Genomic DNA, 22,945 nt, shown 5'->3' with positions numbered 1-22,945 from the left:
GTCTTTAAGAGTTGACCTTTGTACTGTAAACAAGAAAGTCATTGGTGAAATATGGAGCTAGTGGCACCCAACCTGCTTTACCGGTAGTGGAGAATTTAGATGGCTTTAAATTTCCCTTCTATAAGTGTGCTTCCAGACAATACTGCAGATGGATCATGCAGATTCCGTTTTCTGTGTGTGCAATTGCCACATTAGCTTCTGCACATTCCTATTTGTTTTGTTTTGTTTTTAATTCTTCATATTCATTGCTACTCTGCTGCTTGCCCCCTATACCAGGGAGTGGAGCATGACAGAACGTATGTATGTAAATGTTTGGTCCTGCCTGGGAATCACTCCCCGCCCTTGCTACCAGCATCTTTCACAATGGACAAAATAGAAGGTTGGGGTGGTTTTTTTGAGGGGGGTGATACTGTCACACCAATAGATTCATTTCCACCACAATATGGTACAGCAATGCAGTGGTAGCGCTGGATGCTAACAGGATCTGTTCTGGAGCCCCGTTTGCATCCTGAAGTGAACGCAACCCACATCTGCGCTGGTCGTGATTCGCTGCTTCCGTGCATGCGCATGATGTCATTTTGAGCGTCTGTGCATGTGCGAGTGGCGAAACCTGGAAGTAACGCGTTCCGTTACTTCCGGGTCGCCGCAGAGCGCAATCTGAAAACACTCAACCGGAAGCTACTTCAACCCAAGGTATGACTGTACTCAGTTATCTATGCCACAATCCATTGCTTTTGATTTCCTTTTAAATCATTCACTACTGAAATGGTAACAATAAAGCATGGATCCGGGGTGGAACTATTGAACTTTTCCCCAGTTAGCTTAACATCCGTTCCAGGAAAACTTTGCATGACAGTGAATTCACCTGAACATAAAATGCTCTTGCGCCTCTTGTTTCCCATGTCACCATAACTACCTAGCCACATAGTAAATTATTGCTGGACGTGCTTTGAGTTACAATTATTTTTTTAAGCACAAGCTGCTTTGTAGAGGAGGAAAAGTGCCACAGTCAGTTTTACTAAGACAGCCTACTTCAGAAGCCAGTGGACTGTTGAAGAAAACATTAATACATTGTACAACAGACATGGAACAGCTTTCAGTGATGCATTGTGGAGAGGTTGCTCAGGTAGCTTTGCCTAATTTCATCTGTGAAATGTAGAAGAGGGTATGAGATGATGTAACTTTAGTTGTAGCCAAAGCACGCCAGATTTCCTCCTTAACCCAAGGAAACAACTTTGGCTTGGGCAGATGTGCTGATATGCTAACACTGCTGGAAAAGTGACGGTTAGAACATTAAACAATACAGCTGACGTAGAGACCTGCTGCGCCCCTGCCCAGTAGCACATTTCAGTTGGACTTAATACTTCAGAAGGCTAAAGTATAGTTAATGGTTTACTGTGAACAAGCCAATGGCGCCTGCTTTTCTCTTCCCTTAGCATGAGCCAGGAGCAACCACAATCCCTGGCTTTGACTGCTTTGATAAGACTTGTGTTATCAACAAATGTGGATCTATGACTTCATATTTTCAGGTACCGAAGTTGGGCTACTGTTTGACAGAAATCCCTGTTTCTCGGAAGGACGGAAAAGAAGGCATGGAATGTGATTCCCTAATGTTTTTGCAGAATTCTCTTTTTACATTAGAGAAAACAGTTGTTTTTGCTTAGCAAATACCATAGCAATATTAATCACGAGGATCTGTCCTCGTTTCACATAATTGATCTGACAAACTTTTAGCACAAATGAAAAATGGCCTCCTTTCTTATTTTGACTGACTGCTTCTGTTGAAAGCACAAATGTTTGTCTGTTTTATAGTTTTGCAATTCATAGTAAAGAGAGTATTTAAATAAATTCACTGTTTCAGCTGCAGGAAATTCATTAGAGCTTAGTTTTTAGCTCTGGAGTTGTGACAGATTAAACCACTAAACATTGCTGTTCGCTGCTTAGCTGCTGATGGTGCAAATTCAGCAAACAGTTAGGATTTTTTGTTGCATAGCAGTAAATATAAATAGAAGTACTTCCCTGTATTTCTTCAGCTGTCTAATACGTTGTCTTTGGTATTTTAGAAGCATTCTAATCCTTATTATTGTCCCATTTCAGAATACATAAATATGGATAAGGAGGGAGCTGGTGATTCCTTTTTTGTTGTTGTTCCCTAAAATTCGTTATGTTAACTCAAGAGGTGGGTTATTTTCAAAGAGGGGAAAACAAGATTCTCTAAAGAAGGGAGAAGAACCTATACTATACTAAAGTTGCTATACTGCAACTTTCACCTACTCTGACCATTTACCTATCTGGGTAAAAAAAGGTAAAGGTAAAAGACCCCTAGACGGTTGCGTCTAGTCAAAGGCGACTATGGGGTTGTGGCGCTCTTCTCGCTTTCAGTCCGAGGGTACCGGCGTTAGTCTACAGACAGCTTTCCAGGTCATGTGGCCAGCATGACTAAACCACTTCTGGCGCAACGGGACACCGTGACGGAAACCAGCATGCACGAAAATGCTGTTTACCTTCCCACCGCAGTGGTACCTATTGCACTGGCACTCTTTCGAACTGCTAGGTTGGCAGGAGCTGGGACAGAGCAACAGGAGCTCACCTCATCCTGGGGATTCGAACTCCTGACCTTCCGATCAGCAAGCCCAAGAGGCTCAGTGGTTTAGACCACAGCGCCACCCGTTTCCTGACCTATCTGGCTGGAGTTGATGGATTGTAGCTGAACCAAATCTAGAGTGGCAGGGAACACTAGATTTTAAATAAGCAGGCTTCCTCAAGCCACATTTAGACTGGGATAATTTCACCAGCCCTGCATGCATCTCAGAGCTTCCCTTGCTAGGGAAGATAATTGAATGTATAGTAGAACACACATCTGGACGACACACTGTTCCTAAGCCAGGCCAAGATGGCTTCAGTGGCACTGTGTACAGAAGTTGACAAATTCTCCCCTCTTTATAGTTTTGAACCTCTTGAGCAGCTTCTTTGGATACGATGAGTCACATTTTCGACTAAACCAGCTCAGGAAATTATGGGTTTTGGGTCTGGCTCTTGATTAGTTGGATACTTTTTCTTGTCCTAGAGGTCGTCATCTGTGATGCTAGCTCAGCTTCCTCCAAGTTGGCACGGTTTTACCATAGCTCAGTGGTAGAGCATTTGCTCTGCATACAGAAAGTTTGAACAAGCTGAAATGAATCCAGATGAGAATGAAGGGGCAATGCCAGTTATCTGGCAGGAGTGGTCATTTCCAGCATAGATGGATGGATGTTGTTGTTGTTTAGTCGTTTAGTCTTGTCCGACTCTTCTATTATTATTTTATTTATTTATTTAAAAGCTTCCCTAAACAGGGCTGCCTTCAGATGTCTTCTAAAAGTCTGGTAGTTGTTGTTCTCTTTGACATCTGGTGGAAGGGCATTCCACAGGGTGGGTGCCACTACCAAGAAGGCCCTCTGCGTGGTTCACTGTAACTTGGCTTCTCGCAGTGAGGGAACCGCCAGCAGGCCCTCGGTGCTGGACCTCAGTATCCGGGTAGAACAGCTTCCATATGTGATCAGGGTTAACTGGATGTTAGTGGTAGCTGGGAGCACCTTTTATCAATTTCATTTGTTACGTAGGCGGAATCTTTCTCAGAAGCAGACTACCCCCATATGAACTAGTCCACTGACCTGTGTCTGCATGACGGTCTCTGCTCTGTGCACCCAAAACATGTCAGGGCATGCACTTAACTATTATTCAGACATCTCCTAAATGAGATTCATAGCTGCTTGGTTCTTGTGTCTTTTTGAAGAGGCAAAACTTAGCTGCTAGCACCAAAACGCCTATGGCTAATAGCTGGTATGTTAAGAGTATGTGTTACTTGCGGCGGTAACATCAGCTCAAGTCCAGAGCATAAGTGTAGTAAATATGCCATCCACAATGTGTCTTTAACTCTCTTCCCCCCAATTTACATCCTACCACAAGAATTTTGCAGCAGTTGCTCGAGCTGTGGGAGATTTATTTCAGGGTTTTAAAAAAGCGGCTGTTTTTCTACATAGCATTAAAATAACTTGAAGCTCATGTCATCATTTTCCTGTTTTCCCCTCTGTAGACTTTTAAAAGGGGTCTATATATATGTGTGTGTGTCTTGGAGGAAGTAGAAAACTTAACCCACATCACCATTCTAGGTGGTCTTTAAGATGTTACCCTTTGATGTGGGCAGAGCTCCTGTCTTCTAGGAGCCCGCAGTTGGCTGCTAAATGTTGAGAGGTGACTTCCAGTACCAACTTACTAGCCGGTGAGTAGCAGATAGAGAAGATATAACTAAAACCAGTTTTCCATTGATTCAAAACATTTATGCGTAAGGCATCTATCATGGTGGGTGTACATTGCAAACATATTATATGGAAATATTAAGAAATAGTGTTTCTTAGATGGGACACCATTGCCAAATCCTTTTGTGTGCTTTGATATGGGAATCCTGTACAGATAGACAGCTCTGTTGATTTTAGTGTCGAAAATAGAGCCTGTGCATGCAGAGAACTAACATGAATATTCTGCTTCTGTTGAAAAGCATAGAGTTTCTGCCCTTTTCCAAGGGCTGGAATAGAGTATTGGTAGTCCCTAGGATCTGACTCACAGCCATATTAATCAAACTTAATTAACCATGTAAGAGCTCAGGTACATTAACAAAGCATTACTAATTTTCACTTACCGCCACTGACAGTTCAGTTTATACACTTGTGGAACAACTATTCTAAACAAAATATTAGTTCAGAAACCATATTTTTGATAATGCAGTGACTTGCAAAGCATATTTTTGGCAATGCACTTAGCCTTATGAAGCAGTGCAATAATGGCTCTTCTGGAACATCATAAAACGCAGAGCTCTTTTCCGCTATCAAAATGGAATGTCAAGTCTCCTGGGAAGATGTGGTTGGTAATAAAGTAGTATTAATGGATGTGACACATTATTTCCATAAGTTGACATGAAGTTCCAAACTTAGAAATTCTCTTGCCCTCATCTGGTTCTGTTTATGTATAACATGTGATATTGAGATGGGATGGGTATGCGCATCAAATTACAATACAAATAAACAAAATTCACATGTGGGCAATAATTTGGATGCATATTTTCTTTCCTCCTGCAGCTCCTAGCCTAGAAACTGATGTCAGAATTTCTTCTCTGGATAAGGGCGCCTATTTTTTTAAATAATACTTTGGGGAGGAGGTCCTACTTTTGTGTATGCATATGTTTTTCCTCTGCTGACTGTCAGAATTATACACAGAGATAATGGTCTTCAGATTATCTAGTATTCCTTTTCTGATACCCACCCCCCCCCCTTTGAAATAAATTCAGGCTGACTAGATTTGATTACTCATGTTGATACTTGATACAATAAAGGAAGTAGCCTGGCCATTTTCTTCAGATTTTTATCCAGATTGATTTCTATAATAAATAGTGCATAATGGATCTGAATAATTTATTACCTAAAAAAGAAAAAAAGGGGGGGGGGAGCTAATGCTGATTCCTGTCAGGGCTCTGGTAACAGGACAAACTATGAGAACAGACTGTGAAATGAGCCATACCAAAATGGGTTCATGTAGAATGCTCTAGAATTCACACTTACTTTTAAGTGCAAGTAATCCATCCCTTGGGATTTCTAGAGTAATGAGGCTCAGCCACAGGTCTGAGACAATATCACGTTTGCCCAGGATGTTGGTAACATTGCATTAACCTTACATTAGAAACAACCTAAATGGTATACTGGGATAACAGCTGAGACCAGAATTACTTGGCAGAATCAGTTACATGATAGCTTCCCTCGCCAAGGCTCCATGTGTCTACAATTGGCAGGCAGGGCCTTGTTGGTGCTGGCCCCCAGGGTTGCCCAGTTGCCACTGACTTGTAAGAGGGCCTTTTCAGTGGCAGTTGCCCATCTGTGGAATGCTCCCCCTGGTGCGGTCGGCCTCCCTCATTATTACTTTTCAGAACAAACTTCAAACTCAACTTACCTGGAAAGGTTGCAAATGCCATCTTGCTTTGGTTCTGATTAGATAAAAGGTATCCCAAAACGAAGTGGGAGTTCATTTTTATTATGACTGACAGGTCCTTTTTCATTTTTTTTAAAAAAGAGATTGTAAACATTTTTAAAAAATTATTCATCCATTGCTGGCACAAATCCATCATTATTATACCCATATTACAGGAAGCAGGACTGTGAGAACATGGGTGTTGCACCAGCCCTTTAAAGTAGCCCAGATCTACTGATCTTTTTGGTAGGGTGGAAAGGGGGAGTTAGCAGAATCATAGAATTGTGGAGTTGGAAGAAGTCGTTTGGATTTGATATCCCAGTTTATCACTACCCTAAGGAGTCTCAAAGCGGCTAACAATCTCCTTTCCCTTCCTTCCCCACAACAAACACTCTTTGAGGTGAGTGAGGCTGAGAGACTTCAGAGAAGTTTGACTAGCCCAAGGCCACCCAGCAGCTGCATGTGGAGGAGCGGGGAAGCGAACCCGGTTCCCCAGATTACGAGTCCACCACTCTTAACCACTACACCACACTGGCTCCCAGGGTCATCTAGCCAAGTGTTTGCCAAACTTGGGCCTGCTCTCCTGCTGTTTTCAGACTACAATTCCCACCATCCACTGGTCTTGCTAGCTAGGGATGATGGAAGTTGTAGTCCGAAAACAACTGGAGACCCAAGTTTGGGAAACACTAATCTAGTCCAACCCCCTCCAATGGTATACTAATGCTGGAGTGTAGTCCAATGTTTCTGCTTCATTATTTGTTTTTATTTTGCTTTTTAGGTGGGTGGAGTGGGGTGGGACTGGGATATGAAGTTGTTTGCGGCAGCAAGGTTAATTGAACACTGAAGGGAGACAGGGAAAGAACTGAGCGTTTCAGATGTGAGTGGAATGTCACTGCCTGGACTACGGAGAGGTAGACCTAGAATAGTAGTTTCCTCCAACTAAAGAGTAAAAAAGAAAATCCTGGGGAATGCCCTCATCCTGCCTTGCCCTTACTTGCTGGCACAATCCTTAAAGCACACTGATTTCCTTTTGAATCAGTGCAACCCACCTGAGGAAGAAAATGCTATAAATTATTTTGATCCCAGCAGCTGAAAAATGCTTGTTATGGCACTTTTTGAAGCTCGGATATCCAGCTGATCTTGGCTCTCTGGAGACATTTTCTGCATTCCCCGTTTCCTTCATGTTCACTTCTGTGAATTCTGTTTAGCTATAGGACTTAGTAAAAACATGTAATTATGTTATTGAGTCTTAAAACTGGCCTGGTCAGAGGGGGAAAGAAATATTATTGCTGCACTGTATTGAAAACAATTGCCTCATCTTAATAACTATTTTAAATTCTTTCACTGTTTCTTTTGTTTCACTTGCATCCTTCATTCCTAAAGGTGAAGGCTAAGGGTTTGGGATAAAACTGCTATGCCATCTGCAATGGTTTGCATGCAAAAATTACGAGGCCATCCTTAAAAGCAGGGCATTTCTGACTTTTGTTGAGGAGGAAGCACCACCAAAATGCTGCTGTACTTTGAAACCTTGGTCTTTTTAGGGTGTACATAACATATTCATGCATATTTTTATTCTGTAACTTGATGCTGCCATTCCCTTACTGGGGACCCTTGGAAATAACTCTGAAGGGTTTCCTCCTGAAAAAAGGAATGAACTTAAACAGAATTTTAAAACAGTAAGTCTACCCTTGCAGGGTGTGAAAGGAGGCAGGAAAGGAACAGGTTTTTCAGGAAAGAGCGCTTTGCAATTCAATTAATCCCAGCAGATGTCCTGGGCAAGTGATGGGCCTTGATAGTTTTGGAGGGAGGAAGAAAGAATTGTTCACAGCTTGAGTTTGGTGCTGAAAAGGACTGCATAGCTAATCCGGTGCTGTGTCAAAGGCTCTTTATAGTTCACAGTTCTGTGAGATTTCTGAGAGCGACCCTGAACTTCCACTGCTGTGGAACTGGGGATTTAAATATGGGTGGAAGGGAAAGATTGGTTTAGGGCATCAGGGCCAAAGCATAACAAAGATTGGTTTCAGTGTCAGATTCCAGAAAAGGTTGCCTCTGTGCCCTTGGACAAATCTCACAGGTCTACTTCCCACATTTCATCTTAAACATATGGGGTGCCATCTCATGACTTCTAAAGATGCATGAAAACCACAGTGTGACAGTTATGGTATGCATGCCCATCTCCAAAGGAGGACCTTTGCGAAGGCTTCTTAACTGGGCCATCTCTTGAAAATGGAAGGATGTGTTGTCATTTGCACAGCCCTTTCTCACATAATCCCAGACGAAGGAATGGTTTAAGAATCAGTGGGGGCTTATCCATACTTTTCCTCTGCTCTTTTCAGACACAAGGGCATTGTTATTATTATTATTATTATTATTATTATTATTATTATTATTTTCCTCCAGAGCTTTCCCTAGGAAAACCCGCTCTTTAAAGCTTAATCGGAGCAAACGTCAATCCACAGAAAACCCAAACTAATGTTTGCTCCAGTTAAGCACCAAAGAGTGGAATTTTGCATAGGGACAGGGCTCTGGGGCAACAAAGAAATTCTTGGACACTGAGCTATTAAGTATGGAACTGTACCTGAATAGAGAGGAGCCAAAGGTAAAAGTAGATAAACCCTGAGATGCAGTAGCTGAGTTTGGCTGTGGGAAATGCAGATTCACATTCTTACGCAGCTGCAGAGCTCACTGGCTAGCCCTGGACAACACTGAATCTCTTGCATGACGCCGTTTGTGAAGTGGGAAGAATAATAGAAATTGGAGGGCATTGTGCATACATCCATTTCACTTGTTAATCATATACTGGACCACAAGGAGGGTCTAGGCCAGGGGTAGGCAAACTAAGGCCCGGGTGCCAGATGCGGCCCAATCGCCTTCTCAATCCGGCCCATAGATGGTCCAGGAATCAGCATGTTTTTACTTGAGTAGAATGTGTCCTTTTATTTAAAATGCATCTCTGGGTTATTTGTGGGGCATAGTAGTTTGTTCATTCCCCCCCCCCCCCGGACCACATGGTCTGAGGGACAGTGGACCAGCCCATGGCTGAAAAAGGTTGCTGACCCCTGGTCTAGACCCTCCTTCGCCTGCCGCATATACATACTTTCTAGACTTGGAATTTTCCACAGGTTTTCTACTTAAGAAATTGATTAAATTGTTGATACTGTGAGTCTGTGTGGTGTTGCAGCTAAGAGTGCAAACGGTGAGGAAGGAAGTCACCGAAGCCTTAATAATCCTACACTTACTTATACTTTTTCTGCACAATTTTTTTAAACAACAATTTAGAACAAAGGTGCGGAATCCATGGCCTTCCAGTTAATGTTGCACCCATCAGCCCCAGTCAGTATGCCCCGTGGTCAGGGATGGTGGGAATATAGATGGGCAGCATATGGAGGGCTGCAGTGCATGCTTTTTGCTATTATCACCACCCGTCTTTCAAGCCAGAGGCTCTCAGGGCACACAGCATTTCGTTAAAACGCTACACGGCAAATAGAACATAGCCAAATTAAACCAATAGATGTAGCAAAACATTAATCCAGCAGCAGAAAAAACATCTTTCAATTGGTCATCTCTGTAGACCTGAAGGACACATCTTAGCTTGATATCAAACTGTTAACAATGGGGGCAATAGCATATCCAGTAGAAGGGAGCTCCTTATCCAGGGTGCCATAGCAGAGAAGGCCCTGCTCTTCATTGTCACATAGTGAATGGCAACTGTTGATTGAGCTACGAGCAAAACGTAGGAAATAGAAAAGATGCGTTTTCAGATACTTGGGTCCCACCAAAATTGGCATCTTAAATGGGGCCTGGTAGCGATTAGGCACCCAGTGCAGCTTGGTGGTGCATGACCTCACTTTGGCAATAAGATTTCTTCCGCATGGTCAGGCATAATTGTCAGCTCTCACCTGTGGTCATAATTGCGCCTCCATCGTCTGGCCTGTTTCATTGCCCAGCATGCCTCTGAAAACCATGCAACCACCCAACCTCCACATTGCCAGAGAAGACCTTTATGACCCCACTACTGCAGTTAGAAAGACAAACTCTCTGTTTGTTCCAGAGCGATCTTATTCTTGCAGTGCATAATACCCTGTTTCTATGGCCTTTTTGAAGGGGATGTTCACTGCACCTCTGTTGCTTAGCTTCTGGCATAGCTTCTAAGTCTCACTTGCTTTCCAGTGCTGGCTTTCTTCCTTTCTTTTTTATTTTGTGGTATTTTTGCTTTTATGTTCCCTGTACCTTAAGAAATGCGACTGACAAATGTTTACGGTAAACAAATGCTTGATGAGATAAGACCGCTGTCAAAGTTGCTCAGAAGTCTCCTGTATCCTGGGCAGACCTTTGTCGAAGTTAAAGTATAATAAAGTGTGCTGCAGTTGTGTGTCATCTCTGCATGCTTTACTAGGTGCTGTCCTTAACTTAAAGCCTTCATAGTTTTTTATCCTCCAGCTGCCGGGTTTAAGACCCCAAGGGAAGTTATGTGCACTATCATTTACCCCCGTTTATGTATCTAGTCATAAAAATGCAGTGATCGCTGCCAGGAAGGAGCAGAATTAGTGGGTGGTTAGAAATGTCAATATGGGCACAGGCATATGACTCTTTCCTCTCCTGCCTGAAACTTTCTTGCAGATTGGATATTGACTTTTTTTGGTCTCATTAGCCAGTGGAACTGATGAGTCAGGCAGCTCCAGCAAGCAGTTCACTTTTCTGCCAACTTAAGGCTTCTGTTTTGGCGCAGACGGCCAGATTCTCTTCCCCCCACAACATGTTTTTTTTCCTTTGGTGCCCTGTGCTGTTTACACCAACCCTTGTGTTAGTCCCTGCTTTTTCTAGGTTAGGTTTCCTTGTCTTAAATTGCTGTCTCTGAGGCCTGACATTTGTCTTTGCCAGTCTAGAGCTTTTGGTTCTGGCTCGAGCTTCCTTTGAGCTTTCCAAATCCTCTCCTCAGCATGTCAGCTGTGAATGCTTGGGTGATTAATGATTGGAATTGAGACTGCTGGATCACATAGTCTTTCCCCCGATTTCCCTTCCTCTGAATAATAGCTTTGCAGGCCTGTCATTATTTGCAAGGGGGCAGGGACATCTGTGGTTTGGGAGCCACTGAGGTTACTAACACAGAGAGAGGAAGAGCCCTTCCCTGTATATTCTAGGTTGCCAGATAAACTCCTCCTCCTCCTCTGGATGGAGTAAAAGCATTTAAAGTGATGGAGGAGAGAAAGCATCAATAGTATTATGGAAGATAAAGGTGGATGGGTGGAAACACTTGAAACACCAGGGAAATCCTCAAAGCTAATACAGTGGTACCTCAGGTTACATACGCTTCAGGTTACAGACTCCGCTAACCCAGAAATAGTACCTCGGGTTAAGCACTTTGCTTCAGGATGAGAACAGAAATTGTGCTCCGGCGGTGCGGTGGCAGCGGGAGGCCCCATTAGCTAAAGTGGTGTTTCAGGTTAAGAACGGACCTCCAGAACAAATTAAGTACTTAACCTGAGGTACCACTGTATAACTTTTCTTGAAATTCAGTCATCACGGAGCTGGTCCCAGCGTAACATTTTACCGAAGATCATTCAGAACGGTGTCTGCCAAGCAGTTACACATGCAAATCATTACATTAGAACTGAATATGCATTTGGGAGAGGGGGAATATCTGTGAAAAGGACGCTAGATTTCTTCCAGCTCGCCCGATTGCAGATTTTGCCTAAAAATGCAGATGATCATTTCTGTCATATTTTTGTATGGGGGATCTTTTGCGGAAGGCATTTCTGTGGCTCATCACAGAATGTGTGCTCAGGAATCCCCACATGCAGTCAAGTTCATGAAATCCAACTGCAGGTTTCTCTAACTTACTCTAATTTCCACCCAGCCTGGACTTCCCCACACCTCCAACTCTCCCTGCTTTGTTTCTTCTGCTTTAAATATGGGCACAGGCACAGCTGCTAGCATACCACCTGCCAGACTTGCATGCATATTGAATTAGTGTTCTGGAATAGCTGGTGGAGTGTTGGTTGCTCCTGAAGGTGCATGTACTCCCACTGTATGATGTTGCTTGCGAGTTCATTAATCGGGCTTTATTGATTGTATATTAGAGCTTAGTAAAAAACCAGCTGGGTCTCAAGCAATTGTTGATGCAGAAAGGCATCAGTGCAGCAGAAGCAGGCTGCTCAAAAGAAGAAGAAAACTGGGATTTGGAGTATACGGTCTGCAGGGTGGATTTGATATAAATCAGATCAATTTAAATCACGATTTAAATCACTAGTCAGTAAGACTTGATTTAAATCTTCTTTTTTACAGAAAGACTCATTCTTGCTGGTATAGTCTTAATATTTACAACCAGATGAAGCTTTCATTTTTGGAATAATAAATTTTCAGAGTAGTTTTTACAGTTATATCAAAAATTACTGATTTGATTATACTATTAGAAATACATGGACAGATAATTATGAAATTATTGTGAGGCTTAATAAGTTAACTCTTTATATTTGGACAACTTTTCTGCTGTACTTTATTGGAAGGAGAAAAATAATCATTTCCTTAATAACAATTTAAATCATTTGTTTAACTAAATCAATAACATTATAGCATATGTATCCATGTTTGTTAACTGATATGGTTAGACAATAATAAAAAACAAACTTAGAGTGTGTTTTAGCACACATGAAAAACTTAAAACAAATCCTTATTTCCTGATGAATAGCTTTTGAAATATAATGTAATTTAAATAGAAAACTATCCTTAGAAAGATTTTTCCTCCAAAAGCAAAAAATCCGATTTAAATAAAAAAAATCTGATTTAAATTTTTTTTAGTCCATTTTTTTAAACTAATTGATTTTTATCCACCCTGGCAGTCTGCAAGAAGACCAGGTTTGATCATGCATGAGTGTATGTTTGTGTATGAAGCTAACGTTAACCAAGATTTTTGGCATCCACAAGTCTTGCATTACATACTACTTCAGTGCCTTTTGGAAGCTGAGAACATGATTGAGAAATGCTTGCGTTAATAAACGAACAGAAACACTAGTGCTGTCATACATAATCCATGTAGGGCACCCAACCAGTAGCTCAGTGAACATCCTGCGTTGGCTGCCTGCATTGGGTTCTTGCATTGGTTCGGTGCAACCAAGTATGGCAAGTTTGAGGAAAGCAACATAGCTTGAGTTGGCTTGGCTGCCACTGATCACCATGTTAGATGTGCCGACCAAGTGTGGGCTCCAGCACTCTCCCATGTCTGGACTTGAATCGAATCAGCACTGAGAAAATAGCATTACTGGGTAGTACTTTTTCATGAATGATCAGATCGTTCTGTGTACCATCTCTTGTTAGTTTTTGAAACATACGTTTAAGATAGGCCAGTGTGATTATCCGTAGATTACAGCTGGAAGTTAAGCTGAGAAAGCTGGCTTGCCTTAAAACTACCGTATTTTTCACTCCATAAGATGCACCTAGTTTTTAGAGGAGGAAAACAAGAAAAAAAATATTCTGAACAAAACAGTGGATGTATGATTTTTGTGGTTCATGCTGTGGCCACAGACATGTGATTTGACGGTGAGTTTGGGGTAGCCCAATGCAAAAATCCTGAGGATCCATGTGGATCCGTGCTTTGTAATCACGTTTTTACACCATTGCGGTCCCACGCAACAGTGGATGCATGATTTTTTGGGTGCAGGCTGTAGCCATGGACATGCTATGTGATCTGATGGTGAGTTTGGGGTAGCCCAATGCAAAAATCCTGAGGATCCATGTGGATCCGTGCTTTGTAACCATGTTTTTACCCCATTGCAGCCCCAGGAAACAGTGGATGCGTGATTTTTTGGGTGCAGGCTGTAGCCATGGACATGCTATGTGATTTGATGGTGAGTTTGGGGTAGCCCAATGCAAAAATCCTGAGGATCCATGTGGATCCGTGCTTTGTAACCACATTTTTGCGCCATTGCGGCCCTACGCAGCAGTGGATGCATGATTTTTTTGCTGCAGGCTGTAGCCATGGACATGCTATGTGATCTGATGGTGAATTTTGTATACACACCGCTAAGGTGGTAGTAAACGAGAGGGCCACGTATTCTCATAAGCAACGCTAGCTGTCTTTTGAGCAACACAACTGGTTTTTAGAAACATAGGTCATTTGTTGGTCTCTGAGTTAAAGTCAAAGCATGGCATACATGTTGGCCTTATTAGGGCAACACATTAAGCACTAATGTTGATTCCTGGGCTCCTGGAGGGGAGCTTGGCGTGTGCTTTGCTTCTCCCCAGTCCTTTTTGCTACTGCACTGTGCTGCACTGAGCAATAAACCGAGGTTAAGAGATGGCCTCACTAACCACAAGCTGTAACCTTTGTTCTTGGTTACCGTTTAGGGTTAATGAGGAGAGAGTTTAACCGCAAACCCCAATTCAGAGTGTACACTAAGCCAAACCTTGGCTTAGCTTCGTGTGGCAGGGAAGAGCAAGGCAGCTACAAGTTCCTCTCCCAAGAGCCCATATGTACCCTTGTGCAAAGCCAAAGTTTGGTTTAGTGTGAACCAGGCCATTGCAATGTCAATGTTTTCTGCTGTGCCTGTGAATACTTTCTTTATCCTGAGCAAACCATTTTGTATTGCTGGCTTTTTGGACTGATGAAGTGTGTAGCGAAACCTGTAATATAGCCATAGAACAGGTCTCCTTTTGCCCACTTGCGTTATTCTCACCAGGGTGGTGGCTTTGATTTGCCTTCCCGTGATTGATTTGATCCATGCATACGGCTTTGTGTTTCCAACTCAAGACCCATTGAATCTTTTCAATCTTTGAAAAACTTTTCCATATTCTCCAGTGTGCTACCCTTGCCGTTGTGGCAGCACAGGGTTGCCGTTTTGTGACTGGACTTACGCTACTTGTTGAACGGTTCATTTATCCAGTCTGTATAATGTTTACTGCACATGTAACTTGTTAAGACAGAGTTGTACATTTATCCACTCCATGTTTACAGTATCTCCAGGCTTTGTCTTGCACATGGCACCTTAGTATGTTTGTTGTTTGAATGGTTACAAGTCTATCTCTATTTTAGCTATTATTCTAGTAAATTTGGTTTTATACTTATAAGCCAGTTTGTGGTGTTGTTGTTTTGTTGTAATGTTTCCTGCCCACCAGGGAGTGCAGAAAAATTGACTGTGAATTGTGATTTGCAGGGGCAAGAGATGTGGACTGCGGTTTTAGTTCAATAATTTGTGCTTTAATCATTGGGGGTTTTTTTGTTGCTATTTGTAAGCCACTTCGAACAACTCCTGGTGTAGAAGCGGAAGGTGGGGGAGGAGGTTATACACTTTGTGGGGAGGGGGACAAGCAAAATAAATAAATTGCAGAACTGCAGATTATAAGAAACATAGCTGCTGTTGAAAATGTCAGTGCTATGCCAACCCCCACCCCAATTCCTACCAGTACCATTTCCACACAATAACCAGCCACACTTTCTTCGCCACTGCTGATTAATTTTGGCAGTAGCAATTAGACGCAAGAATTTAAACCCACCATATGTTAAGTTGAAGCCTTAATTATTATATAACCAAGCATGCTCCTGATGAGGGACACTGATGGGCAGTATAACTTATTTATTATAATTTATTTTTAAGCCTGTTATTTTTGAGAAGGGATTTAAACTCTTAATGCTCGCATTCTGAAGTATTCAAAGCACATCATCTGCAAAAAGATTCGATTTGTGCTTCGTTCCTTCAACCATGATACCCTCAATACCACTTTGCAATCTCAAATTTATTGCTAGAACCTCTACTGCTACCACAAAAAGTAGCAGCAATAGAGGGCAGCTCTGTTTAGTTCCTCAGCCAACTGAACCTTCTCTGTTAATTGTGATTTTTTTGCCAAATATCTTAATTCCTTAGCAAGGTTATACGGGAACAAATCTTATTTTTAGCTAGAAGTAATATATTTCATATGTTTCTTTCTCAGGTATCGCACAGAAATGGCTGTTTGGATTTGGACCCTGAGCATTCTGAGCTTCTCTTGTTTGACCTGTGCATTGAGGCCTAAGAAATGGGATTCGTTTCTGACCAACACAGAACTGAACCACCTGACGGTGAACCACAAAACGGGAACAGTCTATTTAGGAGCAGTTAATGCCCTTCATCAGCTTACGGGAGACTTGAAACCTTATCCGTCCGTGGGTGAGGTATCAACTGGGCCACAACTTGATAACAAAATGTGCACACCTCCCATTGATGCAAACCAGTGTACTGAAGCAAAAGACACTGACAATTACAATAAGATATTTTTGCTGGACACACAAGAGGGACAAATTGTGGTTTGCGGGAGCCTGTTTAAGGGCATCTGTTGCATAAGAGAGCTCGAGAACATTTCAAAGATAGTTTACTATGAGAACGGCAGCGGGGAGAAATCGTTTGTTGCAAGCAACGACGAGGAGGTAGCCACAGTGGGGCTGATCACCTCTTTGAAAAAAGGCCGAATGATGTTTGTGGGAAAGGGAAATGGACCAAGTGACAATGGGATCATAATCAGCACTCGGCAACTTTTCGACGGGGATGGGAAAGACATTTTTGAACTGTATGCAGAGCCTGCTGTGATCAAATCAACTTACCCTTCCTCAAGCACGCAGCAGTTTCTGTACATCTTTGAAGACAGCAAATATGTGTATTTTATTTTCAATCAGTATGAAAAGCAGCCCCTTAAAAACCGGACAGTAATTGGGCGGCTCTGCAAGGAAGATGAACAGTACCATTCCTACTTTGAAATGGACTTGGAATGTAAAGATGCCAGTGGTCCTTACAACCAATGTAATGCTGTCTATGCCTCTGTGCCTGGGCAGGATCCAGCACCATTGGAGCAAGAGGATGGTGCCTCGTCGGAGGACAAAATGCTAATTGCACTTTTCAAGAGGATCAACAAAGACAATAACTCTGTGGAATCTGCCATGTGTGTGTTTTCCTTGGAGAAGATCAACCAAAAAATGGAGGAAAAACGGGAGCAATGCTATATGAAGGACAAACGGAACGTGTTTTACAAACCTTTCCGAACAGAAACCGCTCCGTGCACTTCTCAGTCTCACCCGGTAATATGAAAGCTTTATTTCTTTATTTGAAAAGGGAGAGACAGAAAGGTTCAAAACCCTGTGTTTTAGAAACACATTTTAAATCTGTGAAGCAAAAGTGTGAGGCCTGGGAGCTGGAATCTAAAATGTTTCTGCACGGGTCTTTTTGGCTCCAGATATTTTTTTTGCATAACATGTGGAATCTTTTTTCTTCTTCCCTGTCAATGTTATAGCACTGTTTTATACTAAATTGTACTTAGTCGGGTTAATATTCAACTGACAAAAATAGTTATGCACCTAGTGTTCACTTTTGGAAGCAAAGTGTAAATTTGACCATTCGGGTGTTTTAAAAGGTGCCATTGTCTCAGTGAGACAGATTTAGCATTTGCTTTGTATGTCCTACATTGAGATAAGTCCAGTTTTAAATTGCTTCATTTGAACTGGGCGGTGCCCTTTTTCCCCTTCCCCATCATCACCATCATTCATAGCAGAAACCAGCACCAGAATTTTGCACTATGGACCCCACCTAACAGGCCTTCATTGATGCAGTTTGGGGGCACAGAGTTGGTTTGTGTGGCGTAGTGGTTAAGAGCGGTAGTCTCGTAATCTGGGGAACCGGGTTCGCGTCTCTGCTCCTCCACATGCAGCTGCTGGGTGACCTTGGGCCAGTCACACTTCTTTGAAGTCTCTCAGCCCCACTCACCTCACAGAGTGTTTGTTGTGGGGGAGGAAGGGAAAGGAGAATGTTAGCCGCTTTGAGACTCCTTAAAGGGAGTGAAAGGCGGGATATCAAATCCAAACTCTTCTTCTTCTTCTTCTTCTTTCTGTCTTTAAGGTGGCATTTGTTATCAGTTGGTCTTCTAATCCTTTTGAAAAAGCTAAAATTGAGATATTAGTTTTTCTCATTCTTAGAGACAATAATGTGGGGAAAACAACATTAAGTGTCAGTGTAATTATGGCAAGCTTATATCTATAACTTTTTTTATCAATCAATCAATCAATCTCCTTTATTGGCATTAAAAAGTGCATCGTATACATGGATCAGAACACAGCGCAGTTATCAAAACATAGTAGGAGATACTTTAGGATAAAACTGTCCAGGCATCATGAGGTATGAAGATGGCCCTCAGGACCTATGGTGACGTAATTCATAGCATCACTCAAAAATCTTGCTGCATTCTCCACATCATTACAGTGGTACCTCAGTTTAAGAACAGTCCGTTTTAAGAACGATATGGTTTACCAACTCCTCAAAACCGGAAATAGTGTCTTGGTTTGAGAACTTTACCTCAGTCTAAGAACAGAATCCGAACGGTGGAAGGGCACTGGTGGTAGGAGGCCTCATTAGGGAAAGCACGCCTTGGTTTAGGAATGGTTTTGGTTTAAGAACGAACTTCCAGAACGGATTAAGTTCGTAAACCAAGGTACCACTGTACTAGCTTTTATGGCTTGTATCTGAAACTCAGCGAAATTATGGATGACTCTTTAAAAAAATTAAATAAAATGCTTCCTATCATGTACATTAGTGTCCTTTACATCCAGAAATTCACCTTAGATTTGAGTGTGGCCAGATTTTAATATTTTCTATCTTGTATTTCTTTTAAAAAAATTAAAAGCTATAAAATGATTTCCCTTATTCTAAAAGGGGGAAATATTACACAGGAGACTTTTTAAAGTATCCTCCAAATATCACATTTTTCAATTTGAAAAACTGTGGGGGGGGGGGGGAATAAAGAAGGATTTCCAATGGGGCGGTTTTCTGTGCCTTCCTATCCCTAAGACCAACCGCAGTGCCTCCCAGACTAAACATGGGCCATGATCCCTTGATACAGCCTCTTCAAGGGAGGGCTTTCGACTAACTAAGGACCCTCACATCCAAACAACTTCATATGGATGCCCTGCTTAAGATACACAGAGAGGAGTTTCCACATCACAACATGCATCAGTTTGGGCTGAATTTGGGTGCCACCCATACCATATATCCAGCCCACAGAACCTTTGTCCAGGGGATACCTGAGATATTTCTGCAACCACCTTAGGTCAGGGATGGCTCATTAGCCACCTGAGGTCTCATCCCCCACCTGTGGGACCTTCAACTAGCAAGGATGGGGGAGATCTGCACCAGCAGTGATGCAAGTTGAGCAGAGGGGTGTCGAACCCCCCTCTACACATAGTGTGGCATAAAAGAGGGGGGTGGGTTGGATTTCAGCCCTGGTTTCAAAGTTCAGAGTTTATCACCCGTCTGACTGTTGTGTTTCTGTTTCTTGCTTCATTTCTTAGAATTCAAGCCAAGCCTTTCCATGTGGTTCTGAACATTTACCATACCCTCTGGGAAGCAGAGAGGGAATTACTACAGAACCTTTATTGAAGAAGAAGGGTATAGACTTGACTGCAGTGACCTTTGCCGTAGAGAACACGCATACAGTAGCATTTGTTGGGACATCGGACGGCAGAATCCTGAAGGTAACCTCAATGTCTTAAATGCTTTCTTGTTGTTGTTGTTTAAAAAAGAAGCGTGGCCTATTTTTGCAATATAAGAAAGCTATGGCCAGAATGAATCTGCCATAGATATAAGGTTTATCCAGTATGTTGCTTGACTTTTAACTGAAACAAACTTTCAATAAAGCATTTCATGAAGTAAATTCAATAAGCATATTCAAACAATTTGTTTATATGTATTGTGGCATTAGTGACGTATTGAACCCCAGAATTAAAAGTAATAATAAAAAATAACCATTCCTGAACACCATGAAATCAAAATATGTGAACATATTTCAGCCCAAAATCAATAAAAAAATATTCAAATACAGTGGTACCTCAGTTTACGAACTAAATCTGTTCCTGAAGTCCTTTCTTAAACCAAATCTGTTCTTAAACCGAGGTGCGCTTTCCCTAATGAGGCCTTCACTACGGGTGCCCTTCCACCGTTCGGTTTCCATTTGTAAGACCGAGGTAAACATCGCAAACCAGAACACTACTTCCGGTTTTGCGGAGTTCGTAAACCGAATTGTTCGTAAGCAGGGCTGTTCTTAAACTGAGGTACCACTGTATGTCCTTCTCAAAGCTGTACCTGTGTGTGCATTAAAATTCAAATAAACATAAACCCATTAGCCTTGCAGAAACCTGGAAAACCTTCCATTTGTTGCCGTTGTTATTTAGTAGAGTTAGGGCAACCAAGGTCTTCATTTAATCAAAGCCTGATAGAGTTCTCCCTCATACTAATGTATCTTTTTTGTCCCATTCCCAACAGATAACTATAGCCATTGACGCTGAGCTATATTACTGCTCTTCCTTGTCTTCTTGTATGACCAGTTCACTGCTGTGTTTGAAATGGGAAAGCTATGGTTTGTGCAAACTACATTTGGCCTACGGACTAAAACTGGGAACCCACTTTGAGTGATGTTTCCAGTTACAACTTGTAGGCAAATGATTTGTGCATACCAGAGCTTGATAGAACAGCAAACTCTACTAGCCTGCCAGGAGCAAGGAAGTCAAGGTGCATATTGGAGCACTTGCAAGAAAAGGAAATCATGAGCAGAACGCCAATGGCAATGCCAATGGCAAAGCAAGTTAATTTCATTAAGCAAATGAAAAAGTAAAAGGGGTTAGAATATGTCCAGGCTAACAGCAAGGTCTCTCGAGTATAAAACCTTAATAGATATCCCTAATACAGAATAAGGATCAGAAATTATGAATTGAGTGTAATTTTGAAACTTGTTTTACTCTTTTGGGCCCTTCCAGCTGTACAGTTGTATGATTCTATGATCTCAATCATAACACATGAAAGAAAATTGGCAAAGAGCTTTGCCCAGATAGAAACTGGTAATTTCGCCAGAATAGAGCAAGATTTTGAAAAGGCATTGATGTTTTGGAAGTGCAGTTCTCCTTTCTTGCAGGTCAACAATTATTTCTTGGGGTTGTTTTGTTTTAAAATGTCTAAATGTGTTTCAACTTAAATTTTTTTTATTTACTGAAATAGCTAAGATAATGTAGTTAATCTGTATTCCAGGTGTTTCTGTCGAATCCTGAAAAGGAATATGCTGGAATCCTTGTTGAAAAAAACAAGCCTATCCAGAAAGATCTCACCCTAGATGCTCTCCAAGAGAACTTGTATGTGATGACTGCAAAAGAGGTACAAAATGCTTGGAAACAACAATGAAACTTTAAATATCATGTTCAATTTGAACATGTTTCTCAGGGCATATCTGCAGGGTGAGCTGGACCTACAGCTGTGTTGCTAAACGGAAATCACAAGAAATATGCAGGAATAGTTCCTTGAGGCATACAAAATCAGAAGTTAACCAGCGTTCCCAGAGCTGCCACTCTGCACATGCCCCAAGACAATGTGATCTCTTTATTTTCATTCAGCAGGCAACTGTGCAGACCCATTACAAGTTCACAAAGAAAGCAACCTTTAGCATAGCTTCTTTCATGGAAAGCAAATGGCTCGTCCTCATTAGATAGAGATGTGAAGGAACTCTGGGTGTAAAGCAACAGCTAATTATGCACTTGGGCCAAAGCAAAAAGCCCCAAGAGATCTCCTGGTGTAATGTGTAGTTCGGCTTGGCCTTAGCCCAAGTCCAGCATGCAAACTATTTGACCACATGGTGATTTGAAAGCTGGTTGTCATGTGCTTCCTGGGACCAGAGTTATGGCACCAAGAACTCTACAGTGTATAATATATGTATATTTAAAAACCCAGCAAGTAATGTGTACATGAAGAGGATTTGATGCAGCTTTTTCAGGGACAAATAGGGAAATGGAAAGCAAGTAGGTATTGCAAAATTAAGAGAGCTTTTTAAAAAAACAAAAAACAAACAGCAGAAGATGACATTTACCTCAGTTTATTTAAAAGGCCTGGGTGAACAAAGGCCTGACACCAAAGAGGGTGCCAGGCAAACCTCGTTGGGAAGGCTGTTCTATAACTGAGATGCCACCACTGAAAAGACACTGGTGGTGGCCTGCCTCAGTTAATTCAGTAGAGGCACTGGGGACTGGGGTTTAAATAGGAACAAATGACAGAAGGTAGTCTTTCAGGTAGCCTTGTCCCAAACTATGTAGAGCTTTAAAAGTTAAAAACAGCCATTTTAATTTGTCCCTGAAATGGGCTGGGAGCCAGTACAGCTGACAGAAGCATTGTTGTAATATGGTCAAACCACCCAGTGCCTCTTGCATCCCAACTAAGGTTTCCAGGGTGTTTTAAAGACAGCCCCAAATACACCAGACAACAATAGTATTGTGTAGAGGTCGGGAAATTCCTCCCCTGCATAGTCTCTTTTGCTTTATGTGGCACATAAGCAGATGCAGAAGCTCTGAGGTTTAGTAGTATTCCCTTTCAAAAATAGAACAGCACAAAGTAGTCATTATTCCTGCTAGCTTTGTGGCTCACGGTCTGTTCCTCCATCTTCTGCTCAGCAAATTCAAAGCGTCGTTAAGAATTGTCTACAGGTGCTTGTTTGGGCAATAGGCATGATTAGTATAATCAACTCTGCGAAAGGATTCTCTTCAAGATTTTTTTAAAAAGCAAGAAGAGTAGATTTAAATTTAATTTGTAGTTCTCTAATGACTTACAATTTAGTGCTAGGATTATTGAGTGATTTTTTTCACACGACTATGAGTGTTTTGCCAGCCTACATCTGGGCCTGTTCACATGTTTCACTGACCATTGTAATCCATGAGGTGTGATATTTGGAATCCCTTTTATCCGGAATTTATTGTATATTACGGGAAATTGCAGTGTCCCTTTAACCTTAACTACTTGGGGGAACCAATGAACCCAGATTTGGGTTCAAAGATAATAACATTTCTGCATGCAGGAACCCGGAGTTAAGACAGAAGGCAGAATTGGGATTCAATGTGACCTTAACAGTTTGGAGAACTGGGCCCAAACTAGCAGAATGAATTTCAGTGTAAGGTTCTACACTTAGGCAG

At 41.9% G+C, this 22,945-nt stretch overlaps 1 protein-coding gene across 4 annotated transcripts in view; it reads left to right on the top strand.

Moving 5' to 3' along the window:
* The window catches only part of PLXNB2 (plexin B2), a 337,649-nt gene that overhangs the window by 221,128 nt on the left and 93,576 nt on the right, over window positions 1–22,945 (top strand). For all 4 annotated transcript variants that reach the window (XM_083399241.1, XM_083399243.1, XM_083399242.1 and 1 more), the window contains 3 exons: window positions 15,919–17,035; window positions 19,295–19,477; window positions 21,024–21,146. In XM_083399241.1, coding sequence (XP_083255367.1) covers window positions 15,932–17,035; window positions 19,295–19,477; window positions 21,024–21,146 — 1,410 coding nt within the window. In that variant the 5' untranslated portion in view covers window positions 15,919–15,931. The remainder of the gene's footprint in view (window positions 1–15,918; window positions 17,036–19,294; window positions 19,478–21,023; window positions 21,147–22,945) is intronic.

This window comes from Podarcis tiliguerta (assembly GCF_965153285.1).
Source record: "Podarcis tiliguerta genome assembly, chromosome: 10".
Classification (NCBI taxonomy): Eukaryota; Metazoa; Chordata; class Lepidosauria; order Squamata; family Lacertidae; genus Podarcis; species Podarcis tiliguerta.
The sequence above is the reverse complement of the archived record's forward strand: the minus strand, read 5'-3'. Positions and strand labels throughout refer to the sequence as shown.